This window comes from Marmota flaviventris, chromosome 18 (genome assembly GCF_047511675.1).
Source record: "Marmota flaviventris isolate mMarFla1 chromosome 18, mMarFla1.hap1, whole genome shotgun sequence".
NCBI lineage: Eukaryota > Metazoa > Chordata > Mammalia > Rodentia > Sciuridae > Marmota > Marmota flaviventris.
Window position 1 is genome coordinate 12,321,005 of NC_092515.1, and position 25,573 is coordinate 12,346,577.

At 53.1% G+C, this 25,573-nt stretch overlaps 2 protein-coding genes across 2 annotated transcripts in view; both read right to left on the reverse strand.

The window, feature by feature from the left end:
• Window positions 1–225: 225 nt before the first annotated feature.
• Window positions 226–25,573, reverse strand: part of LOC139702646 (cell adhesion molecule CEACAM5-like) — a 57,177-nt gene continuing 31,829 nt past the window's right edge. Inside the window, exons 15-19 of the mRNA XM_071604175.1 lie at window positions 3,900–4,020; window positions 2,938–2,990; window positions 2,560–2,591; window positions 2,021–2,062; window positions 226–712 (exon numbers count right to left, since the gene is read on the reverse strand). Of these exons, the coding sequence (XP_071460276.1) occupies window positions 497–712; window positions 2,021–2,062; window positions 2,560–2,591; window positions 2,938–2,990; window positions 3,900–4,020 (464 nt within the window). The 3' untranslated portion in view covers window positions 226–496. The remainder of the gene's footprint in view (window positions 713–2,020; window positions 2,063–2,559; window positions 2,592–2,937; window positions 2,991–3,899; window positions 4,021–25,573) is intronic.
• LOC139702817 (cell adhesion molecule CEACAM6-like) lies at window positions 3,976–10,892 on the reverse strand. Its single transcript, XM_071605229.1, has 5 exons — window positions 10,773–10,892; window positions 9,556–9,915; window positions 5,819–6,097; window positions 5,055–5,309; window positions 3,976–4,928 (listed from the first exon to the last, which is right to left on the reverse strand). Exons 1-5 carry the CDS (start codon window positions 10,834–10,836, stop codon window positions 4,636–4,638), a joined length of 1,251 nt encoding a protein of 416 aa, XP_071461330.1. The 5' UTR covers window positions 10,837–10,892; the 3' UTR covers window positions 3,976–4,635.

Here is a 25,573-nt window from a genome sequence, read left to right on the forward strand (position 1 = left end):
AGGTGGGGAGGGGCTGGAGTGTGGCCTGTCCCCTGCCTCCCTTTCAGGAGCTAGAGGTGCTGTAGATGTCACTTCAGATTACAGGTGACCCAGTTCAGCTACCCATGTGCACTTTTCAGTGAAAGAAGAAGAAAAAAAAAATGTCCTTGAGAAGTGTGGTCGATAGAGAAATGTCCCCACAGAGATATCCCCATCCTCACCCACAGAATCAGAATTTGCCACATGGTAGAAAATGCCTTACAGATGACATTAATTTTCGTGAGATTTAGAGGTTCTTGTGGCCATCTGGTGGGTCCATGTATCACAAGGTCCTTCCCTTGCAAGTGAGAGAGGGAGGCAGGACTGCAGGGGTGGGGGGAGCAGAGCAGAGAGGATGCAGGGTGACGCTGCTGGCTTCAAAGGGGAGTCGGGCCCACAGGCCAGGGAAGCAGGCAGCAGCTAGAAGCTGGGAAAAGTGAGGAAACTGACTCCCTTGGAGCCTCCAGAAGAATGCAGCTCATGGCCACCTTGGTATCTGCTGTTGGAGCCACTGTGTGGGAGCCAGTCTGTACCAAGAGCACCAGGACACCAAGGCGAGAGCAGTCACCGTGTGTGACGTGATGCTGTTCATGCAGAGGAGCCTCACTAGAGCTGAGTCAGGCTGCACACTCCGAGGGTCTCTTCCTACTTCTCCTCTCAGCACAGACCACTGTGAGGCATCAGGAGAGCGTCCCTGAGCTTTAGTACACGAACCGTTTATTTCCAGGAATGTAGTAGCCTGGTCCATGTGAACCTACCTGAGAGTGTCACCCTTGCAAGCCTTAGGGAATGAGCTGGGCAGTGCTCCAGGTTTGTGGAGAGGTGGCAGTGGACATCCTTGGCCCCAGGTCAGGGAGAAGACCCTCTGTCCTGTCACCATGGAGCCTGGAGAGCCCCATGTGGGGAGCCCTGAGCCTCTGCCCTGGGTGCTGGAGTGTGCAGAGGAGGCTGGTCCCAGGGAGACCAGGCAGGGCAGAGTGGAAGGTGATGGGAGGGCAGGGCTGGAGCCTCGGGCAGGGCCTGAGGCCCTTGTTCAGGGCTGAGTCTGGGTCTGGCCCTGTCCCCTGATTACTATGACAGTCCCATGTCCCAGCAGAGGTGAAGATGTGCTGAGTACTGGCCTTTGAGTAGGAAAGAAACCAGTGGCCACAGCTAGCCACCCTGGGTCCCTGGAGTGTGAGGGCCACTGAGTGCTCTGCTGGCTGCAGGGCCTTGGGACCCTCACCCTTCCCTGTGGACAGACCTGACCTTTGCCCTGGCTCCACCTCCCAGCTCCTGTCTCCCAGGAAGAGAAACCCTGTGGGAGCAACTTAGAGACCACGATTCCCCTGCGTGACACAGGAGAGAGCTGACCTGGAACTTGAGGGGAGTGTCTGCCAAGAGACGATCCCATATGAACCAAAAGAGTGAAGGAGGGAAGGGGGTCTTTATTCAGTGCCTTCCCAGGTGACCCACAGGGCCCTTCCCTCTCCCTGAAGCCCCTGCTCCTGGGCACAGAGAGCCTATATGTGGCCATTCAGAACCCAGGGCAGCCTGTCTGGGTCTCCAAAACCCCAGAGACCCCACCCCCTCTAGGTTCCAGAGTCCAGTAGGGCTCAGGCTCCACCTCTGTCCCATCACCCAGCATCTGGGGTCTGGAAGGACCCTCCCTCAGCCCACATGGAGCATCCTGTGGTGGAAACTAAGAAGCCACATGAGCCTTGTGGTCGACCCGGCAGTAGATGTCCAGGTCAGGGTTTAGTAATTCCTGAAAAAGAACAAAGAGTCTCTGACCCTTCTGAACCAGGGGACCATGAACTCCTAGGCCCTGGCCCACTGGGGACTGCTCTGTCCTTGTGTCTGTCTGGGCTCAGAGGCTCCTGTTCTCAGGCCCCCCATCCCCTGCTCACCACCCCCTGATCCCATTTTGGCTGCTGTTTCCTGGCAAGATCAGGAAGGTGTGGGGAGGGGCATCTCTTGGGTATGCCCTGGACTGTGGGCAAGGGTCATCACCCACACTCACCTGGTAGATGGGAACAGCAGCTCCGTGGCCAGGGGGTGGGGCCTGGCAGGGAGGGAGATTGGAAATCAGGGTCAGCAAAGGGAGGATCATCAAGGCTGAGACTCCAGTGAGCAGGTGCTGGGTGGTGCCTGGAAGGTTCTGGTCTCTGACAGGCCAGAGCTTACTCCCTGTGTCTGCTTTAGCCCTTTCTTCTCAAGAGTTACCAGCTCTGGGTCCTGAGGACCAGCCTCCATTTCTGGACAGACACCCCAGTTTCTGTCCAGACTATGGTCCCCATCATTAACCCAGGGCCACTGATAGAAGCTCCCAACACCCATTCTGCACCAGGACTCTCCTGAGATGGCAGGAAGTAGGGTGGGCTGAGGACAGAGTGATGGTGGTCCTGTCCCTGAGAGTGGCCAAGTCTCTGGCCAGGGCCAGGCTAACCTTGTCCTGGTCCAACATGAGTGGGGCTGTCTGTGCTGTGTGGGGGTTGACAGTGCCCAAGCCCTGAGACTGCACAGCTCGTCCCCTGTGTAGAGACAGCTGGGGGGACTTACCAGGGAGGTGGAAGTGTCAGAGGGACCTTGGCCTGGGGACAGAGACAAGAGTTAGCAGTAGTGTGAAGAGGGATGGGCCCCTTCTGCAGGTAGGGCTGGGGGACCTCAACTATCAGAGTGTCAGGGGAGGCACTATGTCCTGGGAGAGACCCTTTTGCCCTTGTAGTGGTCCAAAGAACCAAGGAACATGAGGAGGAGACCAGATGCCACAAGTCTGGGCTGGCTTGGCCAGGTGGGTCCCCTGTTGTGTTTGATGACAGGGATCCTTGAATCCCCAGGGTAAACATTCAACCCTGGACGTGTGGTTGTGGGCAAGAGTGGACACTGTGGGGCTGGCCTAGGGGCTCCCAGCCACCCTCAGGCTGAGGGGACACTTACCAGGTCTTGATGCTGGGGTGCGGTGGTCTCTGAGGCCAAGCTGGACACTGGCCCTAGGAAAAGTCAGCCTTATTTATGAGGGTCATGGACTGGGACAAGATAGGGGATGAGGAGGGTACCCCATTTCCAAGGAGGGTGTGAAACCTTCCTCTCTCCATCAGGTCTGTGTACCAGGGGGCCCAGGGGAGGGGAGCAGAGGAAAGGCCTTAAGAAGACACTGCTGCCCTGGGCCAAGGTGAAAGACCCTCCCAGGTGCAGACCCAGGAGAATGTTGGCTGAAGGACCCAGAAAATGGACTGAAATTGAGGAAGAATTAAAGCAGGAGAGTTTGAGTGGAAGGATGCATGCCATGGGGGTGGGGACAGGGAAGCAGGGTCACCACGTGCATCTTGAAAATCCCTGACCCCCATTGGTGATCCTGCTGTGGAGGACCCTCTGCTCAGGCCAGGAGATGAGGTGATGTGACAGTGGCCTTTTGTGCTCTCCACCCACCTGACCAGGAGACAGAGAACTTTCCAGGACACATGACTGGCTGGGCCCTGGGATCCCACCTCACACATCAGGGGCCTTGGGTCACAGAGGAGGTGTGGAGAGTGGACCCACCTTCCTCTCCAGGCCCCAGCCGTTGCCCTGAGTGACCTGGGACAGGACCCCTCATACACATAGCTCAGCCCTCTATTGGTGTGGGGGCAAACACTGCAGGAGGTGCCGTTTTTGAACCCTAGTCTAGGGAGGGACACCAGTGCTATGGGGACAGGTCCTGGTGACCAATGTGCAGAGGAGGCAGCTGTTGAGCAATCAGCCCAGGGCCAGCAGCTGGTGAGGGACAGGGGGCGGCTGGGGTGAGAGGGGAGGGTCCCCGGGAATTGGGGAGGTCGGAGTCAGGCCAGAGTCTGAGGATGGTCTCCTTCCCTCAGGCCTGGGGTCACCTGGGTGGGATCAGGTGGGGGAAGCCTGGGTACCTTCCAGTTCTTGTGTGGAGCAGGAAACACCCCAGAGCAGCCACCAGAGCCACCCCGACCAGGACCCCAGTCACGATGCCAGCGACAGCCCCCACAGGGAGGCCTGGGGTCCTCTCTTCTGCTGAAAGAGAAGAGAAAGGGGCTGAAGGGCAGGTCTTCAGGGGAACCAGCTGGGCCCTGCAGGGGGCCACAGAGGGTGGAAGGAAATGGCACCAAGGTCCCAGTGCAGTTTGTCATGTCGTCACCATGTCCTCCTGACTCTGCTTCTGGAGATTTCCTCACGTTTGGTTTTGAAACCTGCATGTGCTCTAGCCTGACCCTCTCCACATGGAGCTGGGCCACATCCTGGTCATGCTCCTGTTAAGGTCTCTTCCTCTTCTCTTTCATTTTAATATATATTTTTTAGATGTTGAAGGACCTTTATTTAATTCATTTGTTTGTTTGATGCTGAGAATTGAACCCAGGTTCTCACACAGGCTGGGCAAGTGCTCTACCACTGAGCCACACCCCACCCCCTCTTCCTCTTTTCTTCCTTCCCATCACAGGACAGTGTCAGTGGGCAGCCCTCACAGACTGTCTAGCCCAGGCCTAGCCTCGGGTACAGATCAGAACCAAGGCGACATCAAGGCACCTAATTTCTGCGTAGTCAACCACATTCTCTCCAAGCTCTGGCATCTACCCCATGCTCATGGCTGGTGCCATATGATGGCCCTTGACAGTGAAATATATGACAGAATCACTGGTGGCTCGGGGGCCACTCACAGATCACAGCCAGTCTGTAGTGGTCACTCCTGGTGGAACTGGCGGGGTTGGAGGCCTCACACTGATACTCCCCTGCATCCTCCTGTCTGATGGGGTCTATGCTGAGGGTCCTGTGGTCCGGGGAGAGCTGCATCCTGTCTGTGAGCTGCAGAGTCTGGCTATTGAAGATCCACGTGATGGAGATTCCAGGGTCATCTGAGAGGCAGGTCATGGCCACAGAGTATGGTTCTGTGTTGGTGGCTCTGAGGGTGGGCTGGGCCACAAGCCCTGTGGAAAAACAGCAGGGGGCTGACTGAGAGTGGGCCTGAAGCTAGGAAGTAACTTCTTCCATGTTGTTTCCAGAAAATCAAAACTCCACCCAGTACTTGATACTGTGCTCCTGGGTCCACTTACCAGAGACAGCAATATTCTTGGTTGTGGTCCTATTGAGGTTAGTGACAGGGTTATGGGCGACACACACATAGGATCCACTATTATTTGTAGAGAGGTTGGGGACTGAGAGCTGTTGTGTGGATTCCAGGGGCCTCCCATTGAAAGACCAAGAGTACTGAGCAGGCGGGTTAGAGTCTGTGTGGCAGGAGAGGTTGAGATTTGTCCCTGGACGGAAATGTGAGTCTGGGGGATTTATGATGGGAGTATCCGGGCCATCTGGAGCAAACAGAATAAAGCCACATATAATGACATCAGAGGGAAAGGGAACTTCCTAGACTGTAGAAGACAACAATATAACTACTGATCTATGTCACAACCTTGTTTCTTTTTTTTTTTTTAAGTCACAACTAGGCTGGGGAGTACAGGGGTACAGCACCTGCCCAGCATGCAAGAGGCCCTGGGTTCAAATCCCAGCACCATACACACTCACAGAAACTCTCAACCAAACCCCCTTGGTTCACTGAAATTAATCTGTGACTTTCCCCTGCTTCTCAGTTCCAGGTGGCTGACCCCAGGCCTCTCCAGGGAACCACAAGCCCTCCCCTCCTATTCATGGCCCAAGGCTGGGCCTGCCTGGATATGCCTGGGGCAAATGGCACAGCCCGACCAGGTGCCCAGGAGAGAGGGTCTGTGTACTTGGACCCAAGAGGGACTAAGTGGCCCAGCCTCTGGCCCTGTGTATTTGAGTTCACAGCCAGGGTAATGGAGGAATAGAAGTTACTCACAGGAAATATTCAGAGTGAGTGGGTCACTGCGGTTGGCACTCACTGGGTTCTGGGTTTCACACTCATAGGGTCCTGTGTCATTCCTTGTGACATTGAATAAAGTGAGAGTCCTGTTGTTGTTGGACAGCTTCAGCCTGTCACCATCTGGGATCATCTGATTGTTTATCTTCCACAGGTAGGTTGCATAATTAATCTCAGGTTCACACGTTAATGCTAGAGAGTCCTCACCCTCCATGGGTTGGGAGTTGTTGATTGTGATGTTGGGTTTGGGTAATTTCTCTGTGCAGACACCAAAGAGAGGATTGCCCTGTGATCCCCACAAAAGCATCTTTCCACCTGAGCTGGCCTCTCACCTCCCACCAACCTGAGTCCTGAAGAACCAGGCAGAGTGGGTATCCTGGGCAGATGTAGGAGGATCTGAGGGATCAGAGGTCGTGGGGCCCCCTGGGCTGTGTCTGGGAGAAGCACAGAGTTTCTCACAGGTGCACTTAATTCCAGAGTTTGGTCCTGGACAGACCCAGGACTGGGAGTTAGAAACCCCGTGTCTCTGCTGGTCCTTGCTGGCCCTGCTGGCCTTGAGACACAGAGTCCCTTCAGCTGCACAGACTCCAGGGCTCGGCCCACGTATGTGTCCTCTGAGCCTTTGGTTCTCAAGGCCATCCTAGAGGTGGGTCATGATGGGACACCCCATTGTGCCTAAACCCCAAGAAGATCCCACAGCCTGATGTGAGAATGGGGTTGTGAACAGAAATCCCACACTAGGAGACCAGGGGGCATTCAGTTGGGTGGTCAGCCTGGGGCCACAAGGGGGCAGTTCTGCTCAGGTGTTTCCTGGTGACTGAGAGGAGCCAGTGACACCTGAAAGGCAAAGCATGAGTCCAAAGAATGCTCTAAGGTGAGGGGGACAGACAAGGTTTAGAGCAGAATCATGTTCCTGTCCTTGGTCTTTACATCCCTTCTCCCCCTGCAGAGAGCAGGTGAGGCATGTGGAATGCCTTCTTCCTTTTCTTTTCACCCCAGGAAGTGCAGTGAGATCATCAAATTGATCCAAATCAGAGCCTACAGCCTAATGTAAATGACCGTGGCTGGAGCATCACACCATGTGGGGACAGACCTCCCTTGTGGTGACGGTGTCCTCCTGAGGACACAGGCACATATGGAATAGACAGTTAGCCCCTGAGACAGCACCGTTCAGTCCAGCTCCCCCTTGGGGAAGGTCCTGGGAGTCACTGGAGGAGCGTGAGCCCCACTTAGGGACCAGGATGGAGCCACCAGTCATCTGGGTGTAAGGAGCCTGGGACCTAGGGGCTTGCCGCCCTGTCCTGCCTGTGCCCCCCTCGCTGAGTCAGTGCAGAGAGTGGATGGAGGAGATGCTCAGGCCTGTGTCCTGGCCTATTTCATATGTCATTGTCATGGAAGGAAGGAGCCCTGGAAGGGACACAGTGGGGACTCCTTCACAGTCAGGGACATTGTCCCTGATGCAGCCTGACAGGGGCACCTGCCTCGACTGTTTCTGTGCCCTTTACTATGGCCAGGAGGGGGTCTGGCCCCAGGTGTTAGCAGGAAGTAGACAGGACAGATGGCCATTAGTGCAGGAGGGAAGGGCATGGCTCATTGTGCAGGGCAGGGCCAGTCCTGCCTGAATGAGAAGGAGGGAGAGGACGGACAGGCAGGAGCAAGACAGCCAGAATCGCCATGGCAGGGAGCAGTGGCTACAGTGACTTAAAGCCCCAGGTCCAAGAGCCTCATGGCCACCTCAGAACTGACCCAGGGCCACCCTGAAGACCCTCCACAGCCCGGCCACCCCAAGGGCATCCTGTGATGTGGCTCCTGGGTGGCCTCAGGAGAAGTGGTTGATGGGACGGAGCAAGAGCCTCAGCCTCCAGGAGGGACAGGGAGCAGGTGGCAGAACCCCCTGGGATTGCACATGCAGGTTCCAGGCTCTGAAGGGGTTCAGGGTCATTCATTTATGATCCCTCCCCCCCTTATCCCAAAACCATTGAGAGTTGGCCACACACTGGGCCCTGTGCTGGTTGGAGGGTCTTGTGGGGAGTGAGAAAGTCCTGTTCTTTATGCTGCAGAGTGAGTGACACCCAACACACCAAGAAACACATGACCTCAAGTCCACCAAGGGAGCTCGTGGACCTACTTATGAAGGGGAATCCTGGACATATTGTTGAGGAAGGGGATTTGGTTCTAGAATAAAACTTGATTATTCTCCATTTGCTCTCACTCCCAGACCACAGTGTCCCCTCCAGGCTGCCAGTGCCCAGGACTAAACTACCTGAGCCAATGTCTGGTCTCTGGTTCACCGATACCTAATAGGCCCTCAGCATGCAGAGCACGAGGCTCTAGCTGCACAGTGACATGCACCACTGATCTGCCACCCATGGTCTGTGTGGCCTGATTCAGCAACTGTGTTCCCTGTGCCTCAGTTTCCTGTGGGAAGCCATTCTCACACGTGACTGGGCAACTCCCAGTTTGGGTCTGAGGCGCTCTGGCTAAACTGTGTCTGAGCTTTCCCGACCCCCTTCTGGTGCGAGAGCCTGTCCGTGTGGGGGTGTGTCTTGACCACTGACCCTGGGGCCAATCACTGACCCTGACCTTGGAGTGCTGCCCCCCTCAACCTTCATTGGATGGAATTCTCCCCTGAATTTCTTGTTCCCCAATAAAAGGCTACTCCCTGGCGTGCTCTCTCTCTCTCTCTCCTGCTAGCCCTGAGTAATCCCTGCTGCCCTACCGGGTGGTTTGAGGTGGGAACCAGAGGGGGAGCCGTCTCGGACCTGGTCATAGAAAAAGGTAACTGAGTCTCTGTGTTTATTTCGATCTCACTAGTTAACTTTTATGCCAAGAACCTCATTAATGAAACCAGTGCGCTGGTCGCATGGTAGAAGTTTCCCTTTATTGGATACATGGGAAGTGGTGTCTGGTTCACCATGTTGTCTATAAATTAACCTTGAAATCCTCACAGTAACTGACTTGGTTTAGAGGAGCTGCCCCCAAAGAAAAAGCCCCTACTCTGATCTGCCTCCCAGTGAGAGCGCCCTGGGCTGGTCCCGGGAGGACCAGGAGCTCCAGGGGCATCTCTTTCCTCTGTTCCTCCCCTTGGGGACATGGACCTTCCTGTGGAGCCTCATAGAGGTCCATCAGGGCACCTGACTTGGCCTGAGGCACCTGTCCCTCTGTGCTCACCACACCTAGTCCCAGGAGAAGGAGATGCCCAGGTGCCCTTGCCCAGATGTGGCTCCTGGGACTGTGCCCTGGCTGGTGGCCACCTCCAGGAGCTACCAGATCAGGTAGCCAGTAAATCATTGCTCCCCAGCGGACCTCAACAGGAAGCCAAACTCCAACCCTGGCCACATGTCCTCAGGGTCACCTGGAGCCAGGAGCCTGGGACAGAGATCTGGGACAGGAGTTTCCTGGGCTGACCTTCTCTGTGAGGACTCCAGGGCCCTCAGGACAGGCCTGACTCAGTCCTGCAGGGTCTTTCTCAGGGCCATGCTCCTGGGAAGGGCACAGGGGCTGGGCTGAGACTGCTCTGCCTGGGCTGAGTCTCCCACCAGACCACCCTGCTCTCTGCCAGTGGATTCAGGCAGAGGACTCGGATATTCTGAAGTCTGTCTGCCCTGCGTGTGTCCTGAGTTAAATTCTCCAACGCAAAGTCCAGGCCTCAGGGTCCTGTGTGTGCAGTGGAGTTAACCCCTTCAACACCCAGCAGGCCTTGGGATGTCACTCACCATGTACGAGGAACTCTCCAGTTGCTAATTCAACTATAGCATCGGCAGTTACAGTTTGCAGGGTGTAGAATCCTGTGTCGTTCTGTGTCACTTTCTGTAACAGCAGGGATCCATTGGAGTATATTTTCTCTCCACCATTGAATGCAGGCCCTGGGGTAGTCATCTGTGAGGATACCAGGTATGATATAATTTTGAAACTGTTGTTTGCTGTGTTTCCTTTGAACCAGTTGTAGCCTATTGCATTCTCTGGCACATTGTGGACAAGGAGAAGAACGTCTCTCCCTTCAGCAGCATCGAAAGGCACTGGTTCAATAGTGAGCAGGGCAGTGGGGTGCGGGTACCAGAAGGTTAACAGTGAGACTAGGAGGGAAGAGAGAGAAATCCATCAATACTGGGCTCTTTATATGGGGTGGGAAGATGGGGCCCAGGTCCTCAGCAGGAGTCCTCATCCTCAGCCTTGGAGTGTATGGTGTGTATGTTCCTGGGTCAAGGCCAGCAGATTGATTTACATTCCTTCAGTACCCCTGTCCCTATCATCCTCTCTTAGAAACACCTTTCCCCAGGTGTCAGCAAGGCTGGCCCCTCAGTGCTGTCAGATCTCTGCTCTGACCAGGGCACCTGGGCACCCGCCTCACCTGACCACCTCCTTACAGACCCCAGGTCTTCCCTGTGGACATTTCCCTGCTCTCTGCCCTCCTAGATCTACACAGCACCTGGCCTCACCTGCAGATCTCCCTCTGGCCTGGCTTCCTGCCCTCTAGAGAGGAAGCTCCAGGAGGCAGAGACTAGTCTGACCCTTGTTGTGGCCCAGGGCCTGGACCAGGCTCAGCCTCCTGTGGATGAGTGAAGCAGGGTCCCCACCCTGAGGGTCCAGGTGTCTGTGCCAATGTCTGAGGCTGGTGGCTGCAGACAGTGTCCACTGCTCAAATTCCTTTCTATTTGGAGGGTGGCCCTGACAGAGCTGTTAACACTGATTTTCAAAATATAATGGCCCCTGGTGAGTCACTTGGGGAAGAGAACCCCTGAGCTTTCCATCCCCCTCATCAGCTCCAGGTCACTGAGAGTTCCCTGTTGGTGAGCTTCTGTCTTCTGTGTTCTGTTCCCATTGGGTTCTCAGTGAATGCTTGTGTCCCCTGTGAGGGTCGTGTCCTCCCCGGGGGACACCAGCAAGACTGTGTTCCACCTCCCACCCTCCTCAGGGAACTGTCCCCTCTTACCTGCCAGCAGGACCCCCTGCCAGGGGATGCCCCCTCTGCAGGGACAGGCTGAGGGGGGCTGCATGGTCCCTCTGCTCTGTCCCCTCTGTGGAAGGAGCTTCACTGAGACCCGCTGGGAAGCCGAGGTCCAGGCCACTCAGCCCTGCTGCCTGCTCCTCTCTGAGCTCAGCCTCCTCCCAGGGCAGGAGCACTTTCCTGGGTCACAGGGCTGGGGGCGGGGTCTCTGTGGAGGAACCTCTCTGTCCCCTCCCTCTCAGTCCTGCCTCCTGTCCCTTCTGCTTTCCCTGTTGGGTTTCACTACTGCATGCCACACCCTGAGGAGCAAGGCAGGTGGGGACGCTGTCCCCTGAGAGAAGTGGCTCACCCAGCACTGGCCTCAGCTGTGTCCTGGCCTCAGGGCTCTCAGCACCACACAGGGAACCCCTGGGGTCCCCTCACCCCTGGGCATATTTCCTTTATGATGAGAGTCCCAGTTTAGCCCTGTGTCTTCCCCAAAGCTCTAGGAAGGAGGATTTCCTCCCTGCAGGAAGGGGACAGAGAGAGCTCTGGGGTCAGGAAAGGGGCCCACTGAGTGATGGCTGGTGAGGGGACCTGCTCTCTGTACCTGGTGTCCCCAGCTTGGCCTCTGAGTGGCTATCTCAGGACTTCAGACCTTTTGTGTCCTGGGAGGGGAGGACTGTGGTAGTGGAGGTAGGTGACCATGGGCTCTTTGTTCCTCAGGGAGAGATTTTAGGGAGACCCTCTCTCTCCAATTTTTGGCAGAGCTGTGGCTCAGGCCTGCCCATGCCTTCCTTGGGTGGCCTCTGTCCTCTACCTAGTGATTCTCCTGTGGTCACCCTGACTTTCCCCATGGGTGATGCCTGGGTGCAGGGCCTGCTCAGAGACCCCTGGCAGTGCAGGGTCCTCACAGGTCCAGGAAGGAACACTAGTGGGAGCCGAGAAGGTTCGTGGGAGGCACCCTGCAGTCTACTGGGGATGGAAATCAGACCACACTTCCACCTCCTGACTCAAAGCCTAGTCCAAGTGTCAGAATCAATCTGCCAAGTGTTGACTGTGAGTCCCATGTCGCCCCCTGGTGGTTATGAGGAGACCTGTGGCCAGTGTCAGGGACTCAAGCAGGGATGCTGTCCAGGATCCAAATGGTGAGAACTGGCCCTGACCCTGGGCACAGGAGGCTCTGACAGGCTGTATGATGGTTCCTGTTCACCTTGGGTCCCAAGGCTGACTGACTCTGTCCAATGCAGGGTGAATATAGGGAATGACGGGAGCTGTCCTGGGGACTCCTGCTCAAGAGTAGGGAGAACTGTGCACCCAGGGGATGGGCAGCCTCAGGAGGGGCCATCTGTTCTTGAGCTTTCAAAGGAAGGGCCTTGGGAAGAGCTCTCGAAGCTTTAGGGTGGAAGCACTGGCTTTGTGAGCAGGGTCTGCAGTTGGCTGGTTTGTTTCTTGTGTTTAAATACTTGGATCTTAGTCTCAAGGTCCTGCAGGGTTGTCATGTGAGTATTTTGAAGACTATCCGGCCAGATGCATGACACAGCCTCTCATCCCAGCTGTTCAGGAGGCTGTGGCAGGAGGAGCACTAGTTTGAGGACAGCCCATGCAACTTAGTGAGACCCTGTTGCAAAATAAAAAATGAAATGTAGTCCAGTGGCAGAGTGCCCTGGGGCCAATCCCCAGTTCCTCACGCCTGTCCCCTACCTTACAGACACACACACATACACACACACAAAAAAAATACCTGAGCAGAATGGGTGTATTTTACACACCTTTCCTAAAGACGTTTCCTTGTGTAGTGTTTATAACAAAAATGTGCTATATGAACCCTTTTAACTGTACAAATACATGCCATGATTCCAGTCAAATATACAGTGACCACTACTATTTCCAGAATCTTTTTATCGCCTGCACTAAAACTCTAAGCATTATGCAATCACATCTCAGGACCCCCAAGCCCCAGGTAAACTTGAATCTATTTCCTGTCTCTATGAATTTCCCTATTCCAGATATTTCATATGAATGAAATTAAACAACCACGTACCATTTTGCCTTGTTTAATCATGTTTTCAGGTTTACTCAGGTTGTGGTGTGCATCAGAAGTTTATTTTTTTGTGGCTGATTAATACTCCAACATATTTATTTGTAAGCCATGTTTATTTATGTATTCCTCTATTGATGGACACTTGTGTGGTTTCCACACTCGGTCTACGGTTAAAAATGGTGTGTCGAGCCTTAGCCTGTGAGGAACTATTGGAGTCCCTGTTTCCATCCTCTGGGCACATGCCCAGCTGTGGGAGTGCTGGGTAATGAGCTTCTGCCTGGCTCTGTTAGAAGTGCTGAAGTCCACAGCGCTTAGAGTCCCTCAGGAATGTAGGAAGGTGTGGGGTGAGAAGTTGTGATTTGGGTTTGTTTCCATAGTGACTGATGACACTGAGCATCTTGTCATGTGCTTATTGGCCACGCAACGTCTCTGGAGATGTGGCTATCCAAACCCTTTGCCCTCCCCCTTCTCTTTCACTGCTGGGGTTTGATCTGAGGGGTGCTGTCCCTCTGAGCTACACCCCCGAGCCCTTTACATATATCTATTTATTTTTGGTTTGAGACAGTTCCCCAGGCTGGCTTCAAACTTGCCAATCTCATGTCTTAGACACCTAGGGTTACAGACACCCAGGACTGTGCCAGGCTCCTTGGCCTCTTTTTTTTTTTTAGTTATACACGGACAGAATATCTTTATTTTGTTTATTTATTTTTATGTGGTGCTGAGAATCTAAACCAGTGCCTCACATGTGCAAGGCATGTACTCTGCCACTGAGCCATAACCCCAGCCCTCCTAGGCCTCTTTTAAACATCGGTTATTCTTTGGTTGCACATTTGTACCTGTTCTTTATATATTCTAGCATGAAACCCATATCCCATGTATGATTTGCAAATATTTTCTTCCATTCTGTAACTTCAATTTCTTTTTTTAAAAAATTCATCCCTAATTATTTTATTAGTAATTTTGTTAAAAGCCCATGGATCAATATTCATTTACAAAAACAGTATTTTATGGTAAATACTTTATGGTTTTAAAAAATAAATTCGTTTTCCACATTTGAACATCTTTACAAGTGAGGATCCATTGTCCCTCTGCCTCCTGCTTCCTGGAAGGTGCTGTTGAGGTGGGTCTGTTCGGGATTCTTCTCCTCCTTCTTGGTCTCTCCCCCTCTCTCTTTCCAGAAGCAGAGGATTTTGTGTCCTGGGCATTTTTCTTTCTCTCCCAACAGCTCAAAGGACTGGGGCAGCTTATTTTCCTGCAGTTGTTCTTCTCTGTGCAGAGTTTCTGCTAAACCTGCTCTTCTTGGAGTTGCTGCTACTCTGTCCCTCGAAGACATGGACAAGCTGGTCACGGTCATAAAGCAGCTGTGTTGGTAGAGTTTGTGCAAAACCTTTAGAGTTCTGAATACTAAGCCTGAGAGGAGCTCCAGCCAACCCTCTTTACCTTCAAAGACAGATTCTGATCCCATTTTGCCACAAAATCATGATGCGGATCGCCCTGTCCAAACATGAAAGAGGACATTCTGATCCACTGATGGCATTCTTGGGATGGGGACAATGTCAGAGTTGGTTTTCCTGTGCCATCAGTTTTGCTCCATGGAAGTCCTTCCCCGTGTCTTTTTGCTGGCACCCATCTGGGGGTACCCAGCTACATCTCCCCTCTAACACAGTGAGGCAGCTGCTCCCACAGCTGGATGTGGCCCCAAGGAGCTCCTGGTGCTTGGGTGGGACCAGGCAGTGCCCAACAGACCTGAAAATAGGTGGCTGCTTTCCAATGGGGGTTCAGCTTCCAGAAGTTCCCAGTACCTGTGAGCAGAGTCAGAGGCAGAGAAGGCGGGATTCCAGGGAGAACTGGAATTGTAGGGGGAAAAAAAGAGCCTGAGACTTTTCATGTCCAACTCCTCAGCCACCAGCCAGGGCTCCTGTGGACATGGGATATCCCAGGCTCAAGGACAGCACTGGGAAGTGCCCAGCTGCAGTGGGTGGCACTGTTGGCCCTGGAGGATGTTAGGAGCTGCTTTTAGTAATGTAACAAATTCAAGGAGGAGAAACATTGTAATTTCCACCAGAACACAATGCTGGAGATGGTACATGAGCACCTTTTCAACATCTTAAAAATGAGCAGAACACACTTGTATGGAAAATAATACCAGTAATTGTGATGCGTGTTCTGTTCTTCTAGAAGCCTGTGAATGCCACATTTTGCAATTTCTCTCTTAAGGAGCTGGGAGAGCTGTCCCCACAATGTGGATTTAAGTGGACTGTGCTGTCCATGTAGCTGCCATACATTCTTGTGGCTCACCCTCTCTGCATAGCAACGAGGTGCTCTGTGTCTCTGTCCACTGTCACCCCTGCACACAGCGGGAGGAGGCTCATGCTCCCCCTAAGAGCTGGAAAGTGTCTTGGTTCCTCTTCATCCCACCATTCAGAATGGTCCAAATTCTGCTGGTCACAGTGTTGGGACCCCAGGTCGAGGTCTGTTCAGGATGATGTGAAGGAAACCGTCTCTGAGAACATGTCCCTCCAGATCACCTGCAGAGGGCATTTTGGACCTGTGATGATGTCAAGATAAGTGAGAGAAGCAGAGGTCAGGGATAAGGACACTGAATCCAAGAGTGGACAACAGAATTGCCCAGAGACTGAGAGGTGGTGGGTAAACAGTGAGGACCCTAAAAGCTCCCTCTCACCTGCCCCCTGAAGAAAAATCAGCGAAGGCCCCTGTGGCTCTGAATGGGCCCAGAGTTGGGGCAGCAGAGTGCTGAAGGCCCAGGGGCTGGTGAGACCCCAGCTCTGTCCAGCCACTTGGTCAGTTTGGGGTCAAGTCAACTTAATGAACGATCCACAGTCTACAATTTGAACATGAAGAGAAATTCCTGTGCTGTCCTTTCCTCTTACTAAGACCTTTCTTCCTAACTTAGAATTGACTTTGCCGTCTTTGCTTAGAAGCCTCCTGAGTGGCCCAGGGACTGTCCAGGGTGCTGTTTCTGGGCTCAGATCACAGGCTTCCTGTGCACAGAGCTCCCTGCATCCACGATGTCATGGACCCAGCAGGTGTCACTGATGTATGGCTACAGATCCTTGGGAAGCCCACAGTGCTGTGGAGGTTCAGGCAGGTATGCAGCCTTCACCTAGAAACATGTCTTCTCCAGGGACTTCAAGTGATTGACAGTGACCAGCACCAGTCAGTCTCTGCCCCCCCCCCCCCATCAGGGCCTGAGGGAGCAGAAGGTCTCTGGACTTAACTGTCACCCTTGAGTCAAGACAGGAAGTTGGCTGTGTGTGGTCCTGCCCACTCACCTCAGCAGGGGCCATTGCTGGTTATCTGTAGAGAACCTGGATTCCCTCCACCCCCTTGCAGGGTAGAGGAGGATCTGAGGTCTCCTGACAAGAGGGGAGATTTTATCTGTGGAGTTATTTACTGCAGGTTGGTGTAGACCAGTGAGTCTCAGCCAGGGGCCATGTTGCCATCCAAGGGACAGCGGCAGCATCTGGAGACACTTTATGTTGTCACATCTGGAGGAGAGAGTCCTACTGGACTTAGTAGATGGGATCCCAGATGGTGCTCAACACCCCACAGCACACAGCCCCCCAAGGATGGCCAGCCCCAGTGTCAGTGGAGAGGAGGGGGGAGCCCTGCTCTATGTCCTCCATCGACCTCCCTAAGCTTCCCCTCCCTCTGCTCCTTCCCACCCTCCCCACCTCTATCCCTCCTCAGTCCCCTCCCCTTGCATCTTCAGTTCCATCCTCTGAAGGTGCCCTTTGCCCAAGGTCAGCCCTCACTGGCCCTGAGGGCCCCTTTGCGCCTCTAGTAGGAAGCGTCCACTAGAGGGCGAGCGTGCTCTTCCCTGAGCTCAGGGGAGCCTTGCTGTCCTCTGAGACCAGTGCAGCTGCTTTTCTCACTCCAGCTGGAGTCCTGGCTGAGCTGCAGATTTTCCCAGTAGGAAGCTCCTGGGACAGGCACCAGGAACCCCAGGGAAGAACCTCACGTAGGAGGTGGGCAACACAGCCTGGCAACCCGGAAATAATGCCAGCGCCCTGGTCAGTGGGGAAGGAGTAGATCTCAGACTCAGTGACTGGACACTAAGTGCCCTGATGCCCCTGCCCATGTGGTCTCTGGGGAAATGGCTGTGAGCCTGTGTCCCTAAAGGCTGTGTCACCTGGGATTTGTGTAAATAGGTGTCAGCAGGGCTGCTGTGGAACATTCTAGACTGGACCTTCTACAATGGGATACGGGTCCTCCCAGGTATGCTCACTTGGAAGAATCAGGAGGGATGTGACAGTCACCAGGCACAGATGCCCATCAGGGTCTGAGGGAGCAGGAGGTCTCTAGGCCTCACTTTCAACCCTGAGTCAGGACCAGGAAGTTGAGGGTGTGTGGTCCTGCCCACTCACCTCAGCAGGGGCCATTGCTGGTTGTCTGTAGGGGACTGGGCTTCCCACCACCCCCTTGCAGGGCAGAGGAGGATCTGGAACCTTCCCCTAGAGTCAAACCGTGGAGGAAGCAGGTGAGATACGAGATGGAGGTGGGAGCTCTTGGTTGATGGGCAGCCAGGAGGTGCCCAGCCTGAGTGCAGTGGCTGACAGTAGTCAGGGTGGTCCTCTGGGAATCCAGTCTTGTCCCTGCAAATGTTCATGAACTTCCCACCGCTGTGCTCCTAGTTTTGTTCCTGAGCTCCTCGCCACAGCCACCTTCACATTTGGATCCTGCACCAGCACTTTGTCCCCATCTCCCTTTGCAGCTCTGTATGATCTCCTATCCCCAGGTAGGTGGCTGTCATTATGCCCCTGTCCCCACACAGGTAAATGGCCAGCTGAAGGCAGAGTCCTTCCTGATGGGCTGTAGGACCAGCACTGGGACCCTGGGTCCTGATTATCAGTGAGTCCCCAGGAGGTAAGCTGGGGAGCCAGGGACTCGGGTGGGTGGGGCCCAGGAATGACTGAACTTGCTAATGTTGATGGCAGGTGGCTTGTGCTGTGGGAACAGGGAATTTAATGGGAAATGTGAGGTGTTTTCTTATTTCTTAGATTTTGGAGTTTGGAGCTGCAGGTTCCCTTGAATGTCCCTGTCAACCTCAGTGCTATGCATGCAAGGCACAGACTTCAGTTTCCACACTCCGATGCAGGTTGGTACTGGGAGCTCCATCAGCCTGGCCCAGGGGACCCTCTGCATGTGCAGCTGCTGCAGACAGCTTTGCCCTCTCTTGGGAATTGTGCTCCTTCCCCCCTGGGCCTCCTGATCCCAGGTCCCGGAAGCCCCAGCCTCCTGGCAGACCCAACATCTCAGTCCTCACAGAGGTCCGTGAGCTGACTGCCCAGGGACATCGTGCCTGTCATTGGCTGCATGTGCTCCTGATGTCTGTCTGGTGCTGTCCAATGCCACCTGCGTCCAGTACAGATGGCTAACTTAAGGTCACTCAGGGGAAATTCCCAAGATATTAAAATAAAATAAAGACACACAATTTACCTTTAAACCAAGCTGCAGGATGGCTCCTCTACCCTCGACCTCAAGCTCTCTAAACGGGAGAGCGAGGAACTGCACGAGTGGCTGGTGAGAGTGAGCGAGAAGGCTTTGGAGTGGACTTTTACGAGGGGGACTCTAAATTCTTAGGAATTCCCATCCAATGAAGGTCAAGGGGGTAGGGTTACAAGGACAGTAAGGTAATTGGATCCCTGGGGATGGGGGAAGGCACACCCATGCAGGAAGACACAGTTGCTTGCATCCTAGAAGATCAGGGCAATTGTCTCGGTTACCTAGGCAACCAGACTGACAAAGGCTGCACTGGTCAGCAGGGCAGTCAGACACAGTCATGTGCAAGTTCGGCCTCCCACAGTCCAAGATCCTGCAGGTATCCTGAGGGGAGAGTGGGGGAGGGGGCAACGTCATACATGTGCAACCTCAGTCTACTGCATTTTGAGTCATTTAACAGATATTTATTCAAATGTAAGAATCAAAGGAGCAGGACTTGTATCTATAATAAATGGTGTTTGCTGCTGTGGACTGTCCACTCTTGTTCGCTGTTCATTTTGACAACGCATTGACACTCTTGGCCACTGACCTTGGAATTATACCTACGAGACAGAAGCATATGGATGGACTGCAGGGGAGGGACCTGAGTCAGCTCTCCCTCACCAGAGAAGGCTCAGCACCTTGCCCTCACTCTGTCCAGATCTGCCACAAGAAGTATGTTTTCTGTAGGCGCCTTGATCTACAGTGTATGTGGGGACCCTGCTGGGTGCCTCACTCCTGGTCACCTCAGAGTCGCCCCCTGGGAAAGGTCCAGGCTGGCTTCCCATGGGTGGTCTGTGGTCCGGGAGGTGAGCCTGGCTCTCTGGGTCCCTGGAGCTGCCCTCTCTGAGGCCCAGGTCTCCTCAGGAAGCTCTGCCCCCACCAGGGTGCCACTCACCCACCCTCCTGTCAGGAGTGGCAAATCAATTATGGCTCTGAACTCTACAGCCCTGGACGGCTTGACTGCCCCATCTGGGAATCTTCCCATGTGAAGGTGTATAAAGACATGCCCATTTGCAGGCACCCACTGTTAATGGGGCTGAATCCGTGCCTGACTAGGAATCTGTGAGGTCAGTAGTGTTGGCTTTAGATGCCTGTTGGCCTTGGTGAAAGAGATAGCAGTGTGCCTATTCAGCCTGAGGCGCCAGCTGCCTGGGGGAGGAAGAATGACTGTGAAGGTGATGGACCTCACACCAGCTCAGCTCAGGGAGCCCAGTCTTTTAGTGGTGATCAGTGAGTCTGATGCTTGCTGTAAGATTTGTCAATAGACACAGTTACCGGGCTGGGTTTGTGGCTCAGTGGCAGAGTGCTTGCCTAGCACATGAGAGGCACTGGGTTCGATCCTCAGCACCACATAAAAACAAACAAAATAAATGCACTGTAATGCCAGATTCGTGGGACCCCAGTAGACCTCCAGGAGCCGCATCCGACGCAATCACACAAGAGTCTTTATTGCAAGCTCGAGCCTGGAGTCACAACCGTTCTTGATGCAGCGGTCCCAGGGAGTGAGTCCCGGTCCTTTGTTCAGTGAGATTTTATAGGTTTGGGGGATACTCTATGCATCACAACATCACCCAGTAAATCATTCCATACTTCGGGAAAATCAAACAACAACTCTTAACATTGATTAGCACATTCACTGGCGGGAACAAGTTGGGTAGGGGTGATTGGTTAGTACAACAGGGGGATTTGTTTGAACTGATTGGTTTGGGCCACAAGGGGTGTACGTGCTAAACTACATGGTTTCCCAACATGTTGTCAACCACCATTAACTACTGGGGGGTCATCTGGCATCCCAGGTATTTTCCCTGTCTCATGCTGATTGGTGGTTGCTAGGGGGGTTGCTATGGGTTCTCACCTAGCCTAACTGCTGCCATGTTGTGCAGCAATGTTTATGGTGGAAAATGGAAGTGAGGTGTGGAGACTGCAGTGAGGTTCAGAGTCTGGCTCATTTGCTTTTTTGAATCAGTTGGCTGCCCAGGACAGATTGATTGACACCTGTGTCCCACTGAAGCTCCGTAACTGTAACCAACAGTCACTCAGCCATTGTTACAAGAAAGACTGCTCTGCTGATCAGTTTCATTTAGTAGAATGACTCCAAGTTTGATTGTTCTTTTGGGCTCAGTGTAGGGGCCAGTCAAATCCAAGGGCTTCCTAAGATATTTATTCAGCTGTTTTGGTTTGTTTGCTTGCTTGTTTATTTTTTGGTACCAGGGATTGTGCTCAAGGGCATTTGACCACTAAGCTTCGTCTTCAGTCCTTTTTATTTTTTTTCCTTTTGGACAGAATCTCACTAAGTTTTGGGGGGTCTTGCTAGGTTGCTGAGACTGGCCTGAAACTGGTGCTCCTCCTGCCTCAACTTCATGAACCACTGGGATTACAGTCCTGTGCCATGATGCCAGCAATTTACTAGGTGAAGGAGTCCCCCTCTTTCCATAGTTTGTCATTGGTTTCTGTGTTGTCTGAATCACAAGGGGATGGCAATCAAAGGCCATTACAGATTTCTCCTGCTTCAAGGTGTGGAATCATCTGTCCTGGAATTTCTGGTTCTTTTAATGAAGAGAAGAGAAAAGAAATCTCACAGACTACAGTCTGGGCTTTAGAGAATTTGTAGCTGTTGCCCATGAAGGCATGTGTCAGGGTGGATGATCATGTGGGAGGTCATACCTCTAAGACAACTAGAACAAATATTTATTTACATCTCCTAGTTCATAAGAAATTTCCAAAATTACCTTCAAGGGCCAGGGAATGCAGCTCCCTGGCAGAGTGCGTGCCTAGCATGTGCTAGGTTTCTGTCCCTAGAACCTCAAAAAACAAGCTAGTCAGTGAGTCAACCCTCAGTTCTGTAGTGACCTGAGTGTTAATTTTCCTCCTCTGTGACCTGCCTCCTCCTACTGATCTCCACCCACGTGCTTCTTGGCCCTGCTTCTATGTGGACCCCCATTTCTCATTCACTCCACTCTGCAGGGATCCTACCCCACAGTGAGGTGGACCCTGAAGGTCCAGTTCCACTGCCACCTGTTGACACCAGTAACTTGACAGATGGAGTGAGGGGGAGTAAGCATTATTGACAATGAGCGGGCAACTTAGCAGGTGGGGATTTCCATCCTGAGAAAGCCACTGTGCCAGGGGGTCACAGACACAGGGCCTGGGTGGGGACTTTAGTGAAATTTCTCTTTAGTTCCAGGCAGCGTGGGTGCTAGAGGCTCATAAATCCTGTGGTGCTCTGCTTTTCTTTTCTTTCTTCTTTTTTTAAACTGGGATTGAAGCCATAGTGTTTACTACTTAACTACAGCCCCAGCCCTTTTTCTTTTTTCTCTTGAAACAGGGTCTTGCTAAGTTGCTGAGGCTGGCCTTGAACTTGTGACCTCCTGCCTCAGCCTCTGGAGTCACTGGGGGGCCAGGAGTTTGCCACTGGGCCCAGCGGGGGTCTGAGTTTCTGGTGCATGTGCTATTGTTATCTGAAAGTCATCAAATGTTCTGGGATCTGTAACTCTAGAGATCAGTTACTGATTGGACACTGTCTTTCTTTAGGAATAGCTGACCTATTGTTTAAGATAACAGAAGAAGAGCTGGGCACAGTGGTGCACACCTGTAATCTCTGTAACTCTGCAGGGTGAGGCAGGAGGAGCCTAGGTTTGAGGCCAGTCTCAGCAACTTAGCAAGGCCCCCAAAACATAGTGAGATCCTGTCTCAAAATAAAAGGGGTTAGCAGGGCATGTTGGCACATGCCTGTAATCCCAGCGGCTCAGGAGGCTTAGGCAGGAAGCCAGCCTCAGCTAAACTGAGGTGCTAAGCAACTCAGTGAGACCCTGTATCTAAATAAAATATAAAATAGGGCTGAGGATGTAGCTCAGTGGTTGAGTGTACCTGAGTTCAATCCCCGGTGTCAAAAAATAAAAAATAAAAAATGCTGGAGATGTGATTCAATAATTAAGCACCCCTGGGTTGGATCTTTTTTTTTGGGGGGGGGTTATTTTTTTTTTATTTTTTATTTTTTTTTTTTAATTTTTTATTGTTGGTTGTTCAAAACATTACAAATTTCTTGACATATCATATTCCACACTTTGATTCATGTGGGTTATGAACTCCCACCTTCACCCCATACACAGATTGCAGAATCACATCAGTTACACATCCATTGATTTACATATTGCCATACTAGTGTCTGTTGTGCTCCGCTGCCTTTCCCATCCTCCACCATCCCCCCTCCCCACCTCTCCCCTCCCCTCCCCTCCTCTCTCTCTACCCCCTCCACTGTATAACCCTGAGGGTCTCCTTCCATTTCCATGCAATTTCCCTTCTCTCTCCCTTTCCCTCCCACCTCTCATCCCTGTTAAATGTTAATCTTCTTCTCCTGCTCTTCGTCCCCACTCTGATCTTAGTTACTCTCCTTATATCAAAGAAGACATTTGGCATTTGTTTTTTAGGGATTGGCTAGCTTCACTTAGCATAATCTGCTCTAATGCCATCCATTTCCCTGCAAATTCTATGATTTTGTCATTTTTTAATGCAGAGTAATACTCCATTATGTATAAATGCCACATTTTTTTTATCCATTCGTCTATTGAAGGGCATCTAGGTTGGTTCCACAGCCTTGCTATTGTGAATTGTGCTGCTATGAACATCGATGTAGCAGTGTCCCTGTAGCATGCTCTTTTTAGGTCTTTAGGGATCTTAAAGCCCACAAAAAACAAAACAAAACAAAAAGACCAAAAGATGACAACAACAACAACAAAACAATGGCAGAACAAGTGAGAAGAGCAAAAAACAAACAATTTTTAAAACACCCCAACTTTGCTGGAGAACAGTTTAACCCATGTTGGCCAAATAGTGAGAGGCTAATAGTGGATCGCTCCAGGTTGTGACCTCCCAAACTAGTGCTATTTAAAGTCAACTAAAAGGAATTCAAGCTAGACAGTGTATTTAGGGTCTCCCCCAGTTACAAGGGGAGGGTGTGCCTTTGTGAGGAGGAGAGTGAGGTCTTCAGGAGGAGGTGTGGGCGCTCAGCCTTGGAAAGTTCCAGAGCCAGAGCAGCAGGTGCTGAGGGTTTCCTCTCCCCTGTGTGTTTATGGCTCCTGACGTGAGTCAGTGGGAAAAGCATTGATCTGTGAGGCACATGAGGCATCCTGATGCCCTGGCATCCCCTGGGAGACAGCAGAGGCCCTGAGGAGGCCAAACCTGCTGGCATTTGGGGAATTAGACCTAGTGATTTGCACTGAAGCGACAATCTGCGGATTCTGTCCTGCAGGCTGACAATGTCAGTCCCTTGGGCTGCATGTGGCCCTCAATGAGACTCCACCTGTTGGGGCCAAACCCCCTTTAGGGCAGGTCCTAAAGCGGGGTGGGGCAGACCCCCATATTCAGCTTGGAGAGGTTCTCTGTGGGGTGTTTTGCTGACTGGAATCTGCCCATCCCCACAAATCACCACCAGTGTCTGGAGCTCTGCTGTCTCCCCAGCAGGAAGCTCAATGCCTGGCCACATGTGGTTCCCCTCAGCACCCCCAGTTCTCCATATCCCAACAGTAGCCACCATCTGCATTCCCTGGATGGTCAAGAAGACATGACCCTGCCTGTGGCCAGGCCTAGACCTCCCCCATGGGCCCTGTGAGTCTGTCAGAGAAGGATCTGGAAGGGCTCTGTGAGTCAGGAGGAGGGGGAGATGGGACCTCCTTGCTTCTGGGGTGACTGTGGTTTGTGACATTCATCAGTGATTGAGACTAGGAAGAGGAGGAGGGGTCAGAGCAGGGCAAAGACACACTTTATTTATGGGCAGAAAGATCCTTTCTGTGCATGCAGAACTGAGGCCTGAGGGGCCTGTGTCCTGAAGAAAGTGTCCCATCCTGGCCTGGTGTCATGGGAACAGAGCATCAGCCTCCCCAGACACAGACTGCAGGATGCGCTGACACAGGAGGGCCTGGCCCAGGTCTTGCTGCAGGGTGACCAGGCCTGACTCTCTGCAGAAGGACCCATGCAGCACTTAGGGAACCCAGGATTGGCACTTCCTGTCTCACATGGAGGAGCTGGAGCCCTGTCCCTCCTCTTCAGTCCTGGACACCAGAGATGTTCGTGATGTGGCTCTGAGACACATGCCCCAGAGACTCAGCCTCTCCACACACCTCACAGGGGCACAGCCACACCAGGTTTGTCTAGAGGCACCTGGAGAAGGACCCAGGGAGTGGGCTGGGCAGGGCAGGGCAGGGCAGGAGGGCGTAGACACTGTCCACAGAGCCAGGCTGGGCAGAGGGACACCCTCTTGGACAGCAGCTTCAGGACATGCCCTTGGGAAGGCATGCAGCAGGGCCCAGGGCTTCCATGTGTCCATTTGTCTCTGAGCTTCTGTCTCGTGGTCTTCTCTGATGATGTGTTCAGGCTGAGGGACACAGTGAGAGCTCAGCTGGAAGGACCTGCCTGCTCATTCACCGGTCCCCCACCTGGGTGGGAACACTGGGATCCCTTTGTCCTAAAGGTCCCTTGTCCTTGCTTTCATTTATTCCCCCTCTCTCCCCCGGAGCTGAGGACTGAACTCAGGGTGTTGTGCATGGTAGGCAAGACTTCTGTCACCGAGCTAAATCCCCACCCCTGTTGTGTGACTTCTCTGGAAAAACACCTCTTAGCAGGTTCTATGGGGCAGGACCCACCACTATGCTCAGGACAAGGACCTGAGCTGGCATATGCTCCCTGGGGACAGGTGTGGATGGATGTCACCACATCAGCTCTGTGTTTGAAAATCTGAAGCCTAGAGCACAGAGATGGTCAACCCACCAGCAGGGACTCTCTATAGCTACAGGGCCTGGGGGGCCTTGGAGATATCTATGATGGTGCCCACCTGTGACCAGCTGTCCCTCATAGGGTCATGGGCGCATTGGGGTAGCTTCTTTCTGGGGCTCAGAAGTACACAGTTATGGGAACACTTAAGGACAGGGAGAGAGCCCTAGGCCTTGGGGAGGACAGAGGAGGCCTGTTATGGAGAAACTGTGGTCCCTACTCCAGTGACATTATGTGTGTCTAGGAACCCTCTGTGTCGTGGTGGATGAAGGCCACTCCCTGGGTAGGGGCTGGTGTTTGCTGGTCCAGGAGGGTGAGGCCTGCAGGGGCTGGTGCAGGCCTGGGGGTGGGTGCTCGGGGCTTTAGGGTTCATCCTTTGCAGGACTCAGCCTGGGCTTGGGTCCCCTGGGGCAGGAGTGCCTGGGAGCATCTTCCAGGGGGATGGTGAAACCACATGGGGGGAGAGGCCTTGTTCACTCAGTGCCATGTCTCA

Coding starts and splice junctions, on each gene's coding strand:
- LOC139702817 (XM_071605229.1), bottom strand. CDS start 10,836: ATGCAGCCCCCCTCAGCCTGTCCCTGCAGAGGGGGCATCCCCTGGCAG. Junction 9,916..10,772: donor GCAGGGGGTCCTGCTGGCAG/GTAAGAGGGGAC, acceptor CTTCCCTCCTAG/TCTCACTGTTAACCTTCTGG. Junction 5,310..5,818: donor ACTCACTCTGAATATTTCCT/GTGAGTAACTTC, acceptor TGTTTGCTCCAG/ATGGCCCGGATACTCCCATC.